Source organism: Cinclus cinclus, chromosome 13 (assembly GCF_963662255.1).
Source record: "Cinclus cinclus chromosome 13, bCinCin1.1, whole genome shotgun sequence".
NCBI classification, from domain to species: Eukaryota; Metazoa; Chordata; class Aves; order Passeriformes; family Cinclidae; genus Cinclus; species Cinclus cinclus.
Window position 1 is genome coordinate 9,253,032 of NC_085058.1, and position 13,421 is coordinate 9,266,452.

The 13,421-nt window shown below is 34.5% G+C and overlaps 1 protein-coding gene across 1 annotated transcript in view; it reads left to right on the forward strand.

The window, feature by feature from the left end:
- WDR72 (WD repeat domain 72) overlaps window positions 1-13,421 on the forward strand; it is a 94,235-nt gene that overhangs the window by 21,473 nt on the left and 59,341 nt on the right. The window contains exon 13 of the mRNA XM_062501184.1: window positions 5,777-5,979. Within this exon, the coding sequence (XP_062357168.1) occupies window positions 5,777-5,979 (203 nt within the window). The remainder of the gene's footprint in view (window positions 1-5,776; window positions 5,980-13,421) is intronic.

Below are 13,421 nucleotides of genomic sequence, written 5' to 3' on the forward strand. Positions count from 1 at the left end.
TCATTTTCCCATCTCTCTATTATTCTCTTTTTCTCTTCAGGTCATTGGTCAGAATTGGATCTGAGTGGGTGAATGTGGCTAACTGATAAATCCTGTGGTTGTTTGATCTCTTGAGGCCATGGTGTACAGTCAAAGTCATAGCAGTCACTACCTTCTTGTTTCTTTTTAATGAATTTTACATAGCCTAAAGATCTGCAAATCTCCAAATAAAATTTAAAAATTAATGTATATGCCTTGTGGAATTTAGCGTTTTGTTTTGGGCTTTTTTTTTTTTTTTTGTTTTAATTTGTCAGTCTTAAGGTGAAACTTAATGTTTTGCCCCATTTTTATTGCATCTTATATTGTATGTGTAAGCCTTGGGTGAGTCTGTAGCTTGTAGTTGAATATTTCATAGCTCTCTAAATTTGAACCATCGTTCAGTAAATACTTATTGACATAGAATAATAAAGGGTAGTGGAGCTTGGGAAAGTCTGTCTCAGGGTGAAAAAAAAAAAGGCAGTGTCATCTTTTGCCCAATTTGTAGAAGCTGGGGATACCTGACTTGTCAGTGTACAGGTGTATCTTTATGTTCATGTGTATGCATACACACATGTACGTTTATGTACTTTGTGTACTAGGTGGAGCATGTATGGAATTCAGCTATATGTATATGTTCCCTCCAGTTGATAATTATCTTATTAATAAATAAGATTTTATACTTGTGTGTGTGTATATGTATATATATATATACACACATGGCTGTATAAGAGGTGTAACTGAAAACTATGATCCAGTGCAGTCAGAAGAGTGCATGCCAGTGAGGGGATTTATTCCAGACACTGAGGGACAGATTCTCATTCCACTTTCAGTTTGAACAAAGGAGTGATAAAGGAGTAGGTAGAAACTACTTGCATATCTTACAAGTTTAGAGCCAATAACTTCTTCCATTTAGCCCAGTTTAGCACATTTTTTATCTTAACAATTCGTTCAGATAAATATTGTCCTTTACTGGTTGGAATAGCTTAGATGGAGTCAGGGAGAGAACAGGGGAGCATCCTGTCTTTTGGGGTCTTGTGCCTGCATCAGAAATCCTGAGGTAAGGACTCACTGTGTTGGGGAATTACTCTTTTTACCCACATATATAAACCACCATTATAAATTAGATTTCAGTAGTTTTCTTTGTGTTGTTCCTCATTGCTTTTTTTCAGATGAAGGATATTGACAGTAGTTTGCTAATGGTCTTCTGAAAGTGTGTATTCTGAAGAATGTCAATAACACAGGTTTGGACATGACAGAAATCTTCCAAATTAAGTAAAAAAATAAGTAAGGAGGGTCTGCAAAGACATCACAAGGCATCTCTATTTTTAATCTCTTCCTATAAATAAAATACCTTTTGAAATAATATTAGATTATTTTAGTAGGGTGGATTTTGTGTAATCTATCCCATTTGTATTTGCTAGGTGGCATTTAATTGTGTCTTGGTACTGGTTGGAATATATATTCTTAATGCAATATTTGTTGCATCTATTTTGGGCCGATTGATATTGGACAGGTAGCACTAGCTATAAGGTGAAATTTTTTCAAGCGAAGTGCATGACATCTGTCTTGGAGCAAGACTGTAGAATTTTAAAATTCAAGGATTTTTTTAGCAAGAAACATAAAATTTCTATGTGCCTTACTCTACCACCATAGAAGAGTGTGTTGGGAGGGTGTTGTTCAGGTGAAGTGGGTATTTATAGAAAGGATCTTAACAGAAAATAAACCAACTAATGTTACAGATGGTACTTATTCTGGAAGGTGAGTTTTCTGTTTTGACTACTAGTAAAGAAAATTATTTTTGACCACATGCTGTTTTTAAATAAAATCAATTCTGAAATACTTTCTCATTCAAAAAGCACTGTTATGCTGCAAGAGCCATCTGAGTTACTAGGTCACAACAGCCCTGCAATATTGAGGATTTGCGATCCTTTAGCTGTGACAGCAAACAGAAAGCACTGGAGCCTGATGATATGACAGGTCATGTGATGGCTGTGAATGCCTCCTCTGGAGGCAGGAGGATTTGCGTGACCTCCCCAGTAAAAATGCATCCTTCAGTATGCAGGACCCAGAGAGCTGTGTGGACAGCACTAACACCAGGAGACACAATTTGTAGTACTTGGTCCACAGGAAGAATAAGATGTTGTAGCAGTCTCTAGCCAGTCGCATCTGGTGGTCCAGAGCTGCCCAGGAGAGTGAAATACTCCACTCTTGTCTGTTCCTGAGACTTGGTTGCCATGGTCACAGCTTTAGAGATAAAGACTTTCTTTTCCTGTATTTTGTATGTATAGTAGGGGGTCATAGCAGTGGCGTTGCTGCTGTGTAGACACCCCTAGCTCTTCATGTTCATCCATTGTTATTTTATATTCCTTGATCAAAATCCTTTGGGCTTATTCATATTTAAATACTCCATGTTTGAGAGTGAATTTTATTTGTCCTCTTTCCTTTACTCTCATGTATGAGCTTTGTCTTGTCTCACGCTTTATTTTTTTCCTTTAAAATCAGAGACAGCGTATTCCTAACAAAAAACAGTTTCTGAACAATAACCACCCTGCCCCAGTATTATTTGGACTGTTTGCAGTGGTCAGACAGTCTGATGTATATACAGGCTTCTAAATCCTTTCCTCTCATCTTCCCTGTTTGTTTTTCAGATATATTCAGGCATTACAGTATATAGGTCTCTTCCTTTATTTTGTCTCTGCCAGCTATTTGTTCTGTAAATGAGTGTTTTGGGCTCTTCAGAAGAGTAAAGTTAAGTATATAATATAAATACTTTGTAACACTTTGATCACACATTTTCCTATGCACTTTGTGCCATTTTATTGCAGCTCCAGCTGTATACACAAACCTGTACATACTGATGTTCATAATAGGGAACAGGATTGGGTAGTATATGCAAGAAAACTTGGGTTTTTTTAAGAAAGTGGACATCTTCTGGAAGGTGCTACTTAAAAGGGATTTGAGATAGCTGCTATGAGTGATACATAAATGATTTAAAGATATAACAGGAGATTTTCAAATTGATTTTAGGGTGTCATAATGTACTGTTAGTAAGAAGATAAGCTGGTTGTCCAGGGCATTTGCTATTTAATGTTCCTCTCTAAATATGTGCTTTAAAAATTAAAAAAAAAAAAAAACCAACCAAAAAAAAAACCAAAAAACAAACAAAAAAAACCACCACCAATTGTAATTTCTCCATGTGAAAAGCCAAGCCCTGTTTCTTGCTTAGTGTGAACCCAGAAGGACTTTTTTCAGTTGATAAGGTGTTAATTTCCTCTTCTCCAAACTACTCAAAAATGGCATGCTTGCATTGGCGTTGTTTTGATGCACATAGAGAAGAGTTTGTTAGCAGCAGAAATACTCAGTAACCCAACAGCCTGTTGGTGGTTTCTCATTTTGCATCTGGTAAGTCTATAATGTGTACAAGCATATCTGTCATCTGCTTAAAATGTGTGTTAAATATATAAAACATGAATTTGCTTTCATGTATGTTAAGAATACCCATGTATTCCATTCAAGCCATTGCCTTCCAAGGTTAAATTCTGCTGTCCCATTTTCTGTACCTTTTACTACTTCTAGTATGTTTCTTTTTCTATGAACTAAAAATTTTTTCTTCAACCAGAAGTTGAAAAATTGGTTCTGAAGCTGTTGCCAGAGAAAAGTTCTGATATATGGAAAATGACTCAAGTTTCTAGTGTGGTAACCTTAACTAAATTATATTCTATTATAGATCCAGTAGATTATCCCACAGAATGGTCTGACTCAGGGATGACTGCTGCTGAGGCACTCATATGCATCTGGAGCTACCAAGACATGTTTGGAAGTTCCATCTAATACCAAAGACTAAGTGTGTTCAGGTCTTTGAAATTTAGTACCTCGTCCCCAAAAGTCTTAGATTTATTAAAAACTTATTGTAAATTCTCCTAAAAGGAAGGTGATAACTGGTAATTTGACAGGGATATTGTGATAGTCTTGAGGACTCCAGCAGTGCATCGCACTGAAAGAACTGTTAGAGAAAACAAGGTTGGATATTTGTATGTATACACGTGCATACAAATACTCACTGTGTAGGGGACTTGCTACAGAAGGTGATAGAGAAAGCTTCAGCCCATCCACTTAAAAGTAGGAAGAACAAGGGTTTCTTTGATTTTTGTTCTTATTTTTCTCTGAATAATCCACAGGGTTCTGTAGCATGTTTATAGCTTGAAAGGCTACTTTACATATATAAAGCCAAAATAACATTAGCTGAGTGACTATCATTTCCAAACTTCTTCACTTTCTTAAAAGTATTGCATAATTTGCGATGTTTGCTCATGTTCAGTGTGAACTGTATAAGCATGCCTTGTAGGAGTCTATAAACATCATTTTTGTGTTCATGAAATACTGAAATGTGTCAGTGCTGGGAGCTTTGTGTGCAGTTGAACTGTGAAGACCTTTAGGGCTTCCTTTCAGTAACCATCCTGTTCTGTAATGGTCCCTGGCACTGGCTACAAGTCCCGGGGAGGAATTAAGAAAATGACACATTAAAAACAATTGGGGCTGATTCTTATTTCTTTCAGTGTAATATTGCAGCAGTCTGTGGTGTTCAACTGATTTCTACAGGGGACAAAGAATCAGTTACCCTGTTCTGTTCTGAATTCAAAGACTTTGTCATGAGTAGTAGAGATGATACTGCAGTGAACAGAAATGGATGAGTTTCAGAGAAATAATTTCAGATAAAGAGATTTTATACACACATATACACACAATCACTTATTGTATGAGATCCCTCAATCCCAGTCCAATATTTTTAGCAGGTTTTACTGATAGAACTTCAATGTTACACATTTTTTTCTTGTAGCAGTGAAAGGGAAAAGTCATGTTGTATTACTTGAGGGTAGAAAGAATTCAAACTTAAGGGAAAAACATTTCATGTTGTAACTGTTATTTAATACTTGAAAAACCCTTCAGATGTATTTTATCTCTGGTATTTGTAGAAAACATGCTTTTTCAGCAATTTCTTTTAAATCCTATAGGAAATATGTAGTATATAATAGTAGCTCATTTCAAATATATTTAAGTTCAGTTTTGATATCTTTAATGTTAGTTATAATTAAAACAGCATTACTAAAATTATTACTAAATAAAATTTTTACTAAAGTAATATAACTGGGTATAACATCTAGAGGATTTAGATTCCAGAGAGCCACACAAGCAATGAAAAAGTCTCAAACATCACATTGGTATCCCTGATGACTGAGCTACATGAATATTCATGTATAGACCTTCTTTGCATCTGACAGTTTTTGGGAATGGAATGAAAATGAGCTTTCTCTTGCTATTTGTGAGCCAGAACACTAGAGGACAGCACTAAAATATTACATAAATGTGTTGTTTACACTACTAATGATATAGATTCTCTGGGAGGGCTTTGTGAAGAGAAAACAAATTAGTTTTGAAGTTAGGGAAAGTGATATTTTTGTGAATATCCTTGGCTCCCTTTGTAAACTGCATCTCGCTCCACATGTATAAAATATCTGGAGCTGCTCGTGGTCTGAAACAGTTATTTGCTGCAGTGATTTCTTTAGAAATTAAGCTTTACTTTAATAATAGCAATAGTGTAGAATGCATTTTTAATTTTAAAAAAGGAGTTGTTTGCCTCATCTTTAAATATTTTGTGACTTACTATAATATAGTGTACTATATTAATAATATGATATCTACATAAGGATGTTATAGTACAGCTCGTTGAAAAGTTACAACTTCTGTTGTGTTTCTCTAGGCACACTGGAACGACATGAAACTGGTGAAACAGCAAGAGCAATTCTTACTGCAACTGAAGATTCAGAATACTTAGTGGCAGATGCTCTACTTCCTGTACCTCAGGAGTCAAAACGAAACAAGAGCTCTGGATACAAACACTCCAGCCTGTATAAGCACGGCATGGGCCCTTATTTTGCTCATACAGAGAAATCTTCAGATAAGGTAAGAGTGAAGAGTAGAGCTTCTCCAGAGCAATTAGTTGTGATTCAAATTCTTTACCCTTTCACCCACTAATGTGTAAGTGGGATGGTGGTTTGGTTTTAAGTTTATACAGCTTCTTCTGGCTGGCTCAGCTTTAATACCTATAACCCCACTTCATAGAGAAATGAGGAAAATGATGCAAGGTCATTAGTAGATAATCTCAAAAGGGTTTTCTCAGATGTTGTTACCTGTAGTTAGCTCCTATTTCCTTATGCCTCTAGTTTGTGCCTGCACCTGTCAGAAGTACCCTGAGGATAACTGAATACACCTCACACCCATTCAAATGTGTAGATCTTGAGCACAAGCACATTGTGATTTGATGCTATTGGTCTTTCTCTTATTGTTCTTCTAATGAGACCACAAATTCCTCTTGTCATTCAGGGATAGTTTTTATTTGGTGTGTGCTTTCTGTTAGCATCATCACAAAACAGACTTCAAGTGTCTTATTTTGTATTAGCGTGATCAAATTTGGCACCTTGTTGGTTAAAAAAAGATGGTAGTGCTCTTGAGCTACTGGGCTGCAAATAGGTTTGGCCATCTTTGGGAGAGAATTGTATTTAGCTTTTTCTAGAAATGCTTTTCTACTGAAATCATTAAACCAACTAATTGTGACTGGTGGAGAAGATGTGATTTCTTTTTGTTTTAAGTAAGTAATGGAAGGAAATAATATGCTTAAAGTAGTGGTAATATGCCATTAAAACAGAGAAACTTAGTAGAGAGACATCAAATCATGAGAAGTAAGATGGAAAATGCAATAGTCACTCTATTTTCTTGTGGCCTAGATATAGCTATACTTTATCAGTTATTTGTAGACATTTAAAAATTAATATAATAAATATTCGTTAATTTTAAAACTGATTATGATAACTGTGTCTAACTTAATACAATCTCAAATTCAATGAGATGGGTATTGTCTTTTTCATGTAGGAAAAAAGGTATAAACGTATTTTTAAAAATTCTATTTATGCATCAGAAGGTAATATAGTCACCGAATTCTTGGTAAGAGTGTATCTTAACAATCTCTTAACAAACATGTTGTTTGTTCTTGCTTACCACTTTTTAATTAATGGGGTTTGGGAATTCTGTTCTCTGTGGTAAATGGGGGAAGTCATGTCTGCTATTCCTCAACCCTCAATGTACATAGAAGGTATTTTACCTCAACTACTGCAAGTGAAAAATGCTTTCCCTCAATCACACATAGAAACAGCCTTCAGAATGGTCTCTGGCCTTTATTCTGGCTTTATTAATTATAGGAAATGAACTAGCAGGTATTTCAAAACTGAAAAAACACAGCTTGATCCAAGTCCTTACTTGTGATTTTTATGGTCTTTTCTTCATTGTATCTTAAAATTTACATATAACATTGAGTTTCTAATGATTGTAGTTTAACTTTTAATATTTTTTCTTTGACCTTTTACTAACCGTAGTCTGATTTCTAAAGTTCTTTTTGATCCCATTTTCTGAAAAGTCTTATTAGCGCGTAATCCTGCTGAGCATGTTGTGGGGCAGATGGTGCACTAGTTGGCCATTGACACAGAATCTGATCTCCCTCTTAGTTTGTTAAAAGGAATAGTTTCTTGTTGCCTTCTTAAATAGGAACAAAAGAAATAAAGTTTTAGTAGTTGTTTGGTAAGTAGTTTTAGGTATGTCTATTAAACTGAAAACTGCATGGATTTAACAAGGTGGGAGGAAAGAATGTGCTGATTATGAAATATGGGAAAAGAGATTTTTTTTTTAATAAACTTTGAAGCATGGAATTTAACGTGCTTTGGGAATTATCATGATCTTAATTTGGGAGATATATTACTATAGGAAACTGTGGAAATGTAATAACTTGTAGCACTTTTTTTGGATCTGATATATCTTATATGCTCTGGTTTCTCTAAATATTCTATATTCATGTTTAAATATTCATAAATTATCTTGTCTAAATGCAAACTCATTAAGAGTACTTCAATGTCTCAGACTTTTTCTGCTAAAATATCTTTTTTTTTTTTTAGTTTCTTGTTCTTTTTTGTCAATACAGACATGTTAGGTATGTCTAAATTCATAATAAATTAAGTTCTGTACTTGGGAAAGCACTTTGCATTCATGAAACATGTCATCCAGTACATTCAGAGCTTCTTCCCCCTTGCATCTGCATTGGAGAGGGTTCTCTAGATTGGTGTGGGAGATGCTGGAGCCTGGATGCATTTAGTGTAGCTGAACCTGGGAAAAACATAACAGAAGTCCCCTTAATACTATTGCAAGAGCCCAGTTCTGGCTACACAAAAGAAGACTGGAACTCTGCAGCTTTTTTAGAACTGGTCTGTTGCTGAATTGAAGGCTAGTTACGAAGTCTGTTGTTTTTCTTATGTTTTGTGCAGAAAATATATATAATTTTTTTTAGGTTTCTCAAAAAGTGCTTTATTGACTGTTTTGCGTTATTGTATTTTGGCATCTTGAAATATTCTAGAAATTCAGATCATGTGTAGTTAGTGAGAGGACTGTGGTTATCAGACTTCAACATTCCATGCCCTATTAATTAAAGCATATAATTATTACACATGTTTAACTATCACAAAACTTTGATTATCGGAGGGTTTTAATATAACATGAGTGTTTCATTATCAATTTCCTTCTTTGGCAAATTGTGTATTAGAAATTTAACAACATACTAAATTTTTAATAACTTTTCTATCAAAAAAACCCTTGTCATCAATTTTAGCATATATTAAAGAACTCAATTTTAGAAGATTTATGTGACAGGAAAAATGAGTGGGTAGCTATTCTGTCCTGTTGGTATTGTAATTGTGAGTGATCCTTTTGTGCAATGACTGATCCAAATGAAGATTGCAAGTTAAATTCAGCATTTATTCTTACCATTGTTACACTGTTTTATCACTCATGTTATATTTAAGATGAAAGAACATGTTCAAAATAATGGTCTCTCTTTCCTCCATCCTAAAGAGATAAGTAGCCCCACATAGTAGTACAGTTTCAAAAGCTTTCTTTCAAAACTTCTGCCATCATGTAAATCATGTATACAAAAGCAGAATGTTTTGATTTCATGGTGTTTTGACCATTTTAATTCTTTTATTGTGCTGCACGTGCCAGTGGGAGTACCAATAACAGATGACTGTGACAAATTTAGTTAACACAAGATCCATATTAATGTTGTCAAATCCTCTTGATATATTTAAACAGATTTTAATTATTTTTAATATCAAAAGACCCAAAATATATAGCTTAATAGTTCTTCAAGAAAGCTTTACTTAATATGTGAATGTAAAACCTCTCATAAAAATGAAACTTTTATATTGGCCTTAGTCATTGACATAGGGTATTCATCAAGTCAGCAATTTGTGTGGCAAAGTGCCATTTGAATAGTGTATTGTTAGAATACTTATGGTCCACTTGACAAGGGCTCTTGCTGTAAATAGTGCAATTTGACTCCAGCTGTTAAAGAGTGGCTTTGACAGCAGCCAAATAGAATGGAGATGCTTTACTGCACCGCAGAAAAATCAATATTGGGTTCTTGTTCATAGTAACCTGTTTTCTTTTTTTTTTTCAGATTTATACAAGACTATCTAGAGTTCATTTGTGAAAGTTTTAAATATTTTGAAAGTGAGACTGTTTTATTTTCAGATTAATGTTGATGGTGAATAATGCTTGTGTTTAGTTAGAAGGAAAAGGACAGTGCTTTGTGGATATAAATAAACAATGTGATGTTTCAGCATTATTGCAACTCTGTTTATAGGGATAAATGTTAGGATGTGGGTGCATAAGTTGTGTAACTAATGACAAAAAAATATTCCTTCCTTCCTCTTTGTTTTTTCTTTTTGTAGTTGCTTCTGTAGTATCCCTGTCAATTTTCTAAGTCTAGGGTTTTTATTAAAGCAGGTTTCTTTGTTGTTCTCCCTGTAACAACCCCCACAGATGTTGACAATCTGTAGTGCCATTGTAGATTTTCCTGAAGCATGGTCTTGCTAGTGCTGAACAGTTTTCCAGCAGTATTCAGTGACACAAGGTTGCTATGATACCTGGCCAGTAGCAATAGGTATTGAATCACTGGTCTTAATTACAATGGAGTACACACTAGACTGTGCTCATGGTGTTTATATGGAACTGGCTCTCATTATACCTTTAAGTCATAGTTCTGTGTGAGAATTGGAGCTCCGTGAAAAACTAATTTTAAAAAAATTGAAATGCTTCAGTGCGTTGTACGAAGATTTCATTGATGCACATCAAAATCTGGATGTGTCTGGGAATTGTTTTCCTGATGTTCCAGAAACCCTTCATTTTGGAAAGCTTCCTGCCTTTTCAGCTTCAATATTTTGGATATAAATCTGTGTTTGTCATGCACTAGTATTTCTAGTGATTTCAGTAAAGTAATCAGAATGGTCTGGGTAGAAACATTGGAGGGAAAAGCAGCTTGTAAAATCTGTGCAATAGTTACTGAAGCTTGAACTCTTAAATTATACTACTGAAAATCTAGGTCACAAAAGGGATTTTTTTACTGTGTGTGTGTCAGACAAGGCAAAAATGGGGTGAGAAACATTCATTTGTATGTGGGCTTCTATAAGTTATATGTATTTTATGTGTATTAACTTGGCAGTTTCTTAAAGTATGTTGTAATAGGAGTCCTTTAGAACTTGATATTAATTTACATAATAGTATACATATTCTGCTCTGATCATAAAAGTGTAAAGGCAAGAATGTCCAGAAGTTATAAATAATAAAAAAAAGTCTACTTTGTTGCTGCACAGGGTAAGTAAGAGGCAAATGAAGACTGTAGGACAATAGCAGCTATTTATTTTAGTATAGCAAGGGAAGCAATATGAAAATAAAATTGTTATTGGAAGCCTGGAAAATCACTGCTAGTTAAATCTTACTGATGGCAAAGTTGATAGAAAAATGGAAATAAGATACAGGCACAAATAGGAAGTAATACCTAGCAAGTAGGAAATCAGGACTGATACCATATACAATGGTGTCGCTGACATGGATTCCTTTAATTTCTTTCCTTTTATAATTTTAGAGCATTATTATGGGGAATTACAGATCTTGATGATTTATGTGAAGTGGATTATTAAGGACAAAGCAAAATAGAAAGTAGTAGAATACTTCTTAATGTTGGTAACATGACATCACATTGGTGCTGCAAGGGGGTGGTTTGTTTTTTTTTTTCCTGTTCAGTAGCTATATTTAGTAATTTATTAAGTCATCATGGTAGGAAAATGAGTGAAGGAAAAAGGACACAAATACAGATTTTTTTTTTCTGTGTAATTCAGTTGCTAAACATTTTAGTACTACATTTCCTGTGAAATTTTACAGTTAAGTATTTTATCAAGGGACCAAGGTAGCAACATAAATACAGTGAAGTAATAACTTGGGATTTATGAGATTAAATTGGGACCAGTTAAAAAGAACCATGATCATTCTGAGGGATAGCAATAACTTTGACCACATGCCATCGTTGATGGGAGTTACTGTAGTTTTGGAATTGGCTCACCAAATGAAGAATTTGTTGGTTTGTTTTCTCCATTGATGGCCCCAAAGCAAAATGAAATCAAAAATATTGTAGCACATTTTAATCTTACACAACAATTAACACAGGATGACAAAAGTCTGATAAATCTTAACTACTTATTTCAATGTTTCTGACACTAATTATTTTCTAGTCTGTGACTGTACTGTTGGTGTCTGACTTAAAACTTCTTTCCCTTTCTAGACAACTAATTGGACTGTGTAATAAAGCTAAAGAGGCTGGTATAATATCCTACTAGAAATAAATCTAAGGTCAATATCAACAGTCCTTGTGAAGTATTTCACGTTGAAGGATGATTTATTGATGCTAACCCAGCTATTGTCTTTCTTTTCCCATACCTCTACTGCTGTGCTGCAATTACTTTGTCTCTTGGAATCTTTAGCCAAGTTTGCATTTTGGTTTTTTTAGGTATATACACTTATAATTAAAAGCATACAGTTTCTATCTTGAGGACGTGGTGTTAATGATATCATATTTGCCACTTAAGACTGTTTCTTTTAGGTCTGGATGTGGAGCTGGGCACAGTTTGGATTTCCCTGTCTTGGATTTTACCTTTACTACTTTTGTAGTCTGGAAGGTGTGACTTGTTCTGTAGATCAGCTTAAGTGATTTTTCTTTCTAAGTGCTCTGCCTAATTCTAGAATAACATGATCTTTGTTAAGGTTAACCTTGTGAAAAGTTATAACCTTTATATTTTCATGTTATTCAGTGGTGTTCTTTAAATGCTTCACAATTCATGATAGTGATATGGTGGAATCTTTACAGCTCTGATAATCATCTTTTCTATTCTAAACATCAATTCCCTGGCCTCTTATTTTTAATTAGTATTATTTTAGTGAAGAAGAATATTAACAAGAATGCAGAGTGAATTCAAAGTGAGACCTTTTCCTAGGTTTCCATCTCGCACAACTATTTAAAAAAACAGGGGTGACTTTTGCAGAAGCATATCATCTTACATGCTACTTTAGAAGTAGGAATTGCAGCAAACTTTATACTGCAAAAGGAAGACTTGTCTGCTGGCTTCCTTCTGATAGCTAATTGAAACACTTGGTTATATAGCAGAAACAAAAGCCTTGGCTAACCTATGCTTTGATTTCAAACAAAGCAAGAGCACTGGATATATATTATATATCTTATTCTCTTTTGATATATTTTTGTGTATTAATACTCAAACCTTAATTTGTTCTAGTGGTCAGGTTTAGTTGCAGTACTTATGAGAAAGGATGAATCATCCAAGCAGACACCTGAGAATGTTTGTTTCCAAATCCTGTCCTTTTGTAAGCCTCTGTAGTAAGACAGAACAGCTTGCAAGAAGTATGAAATCTATGGATATAGAAACTTAGCTGCCATCTTGATATATCCTAGAATGCTGTAGGGTACGAAAAAAGTCTAACTTGCCTATTCTTAAATCTCAAGAATGCCACTTTCTAGAATACACATGATTTATTTTTGTTTTTTTTTTGCTTTAGTGGAAAGTCACTTGCTTATGAATTAGTCTAGATCTTTCACGTAGATAAGTTTTCTGGGTGGGAGTCTTATAATTCAAGATGGAAAATACACTCAGAGCAGCCTAGTGAAAATGTTGTTTCTGTTGGAGTCAGCACTCAGACATGCATTGCTAACTTAATTTTTATATCCATCAGTCCTTCTTAGGACAAAGCAATATTCTCATGCTCTTGCAAAGGTCCTGTTGGCAGTGTCTCTGTTCAGCATTGCATCTCACAGATATTTGGATGTTCATTCATCCAGGAAATTGTTCAATATGATAATTCCCAAATCCTGAGCTAGCAGTCTGTGACTTTGGATTGCTATAGCTTTTCTTGTCCCATTGATGATCAAGAAAACTTTGGAGGTGTTCCATATTTTTTTCTAA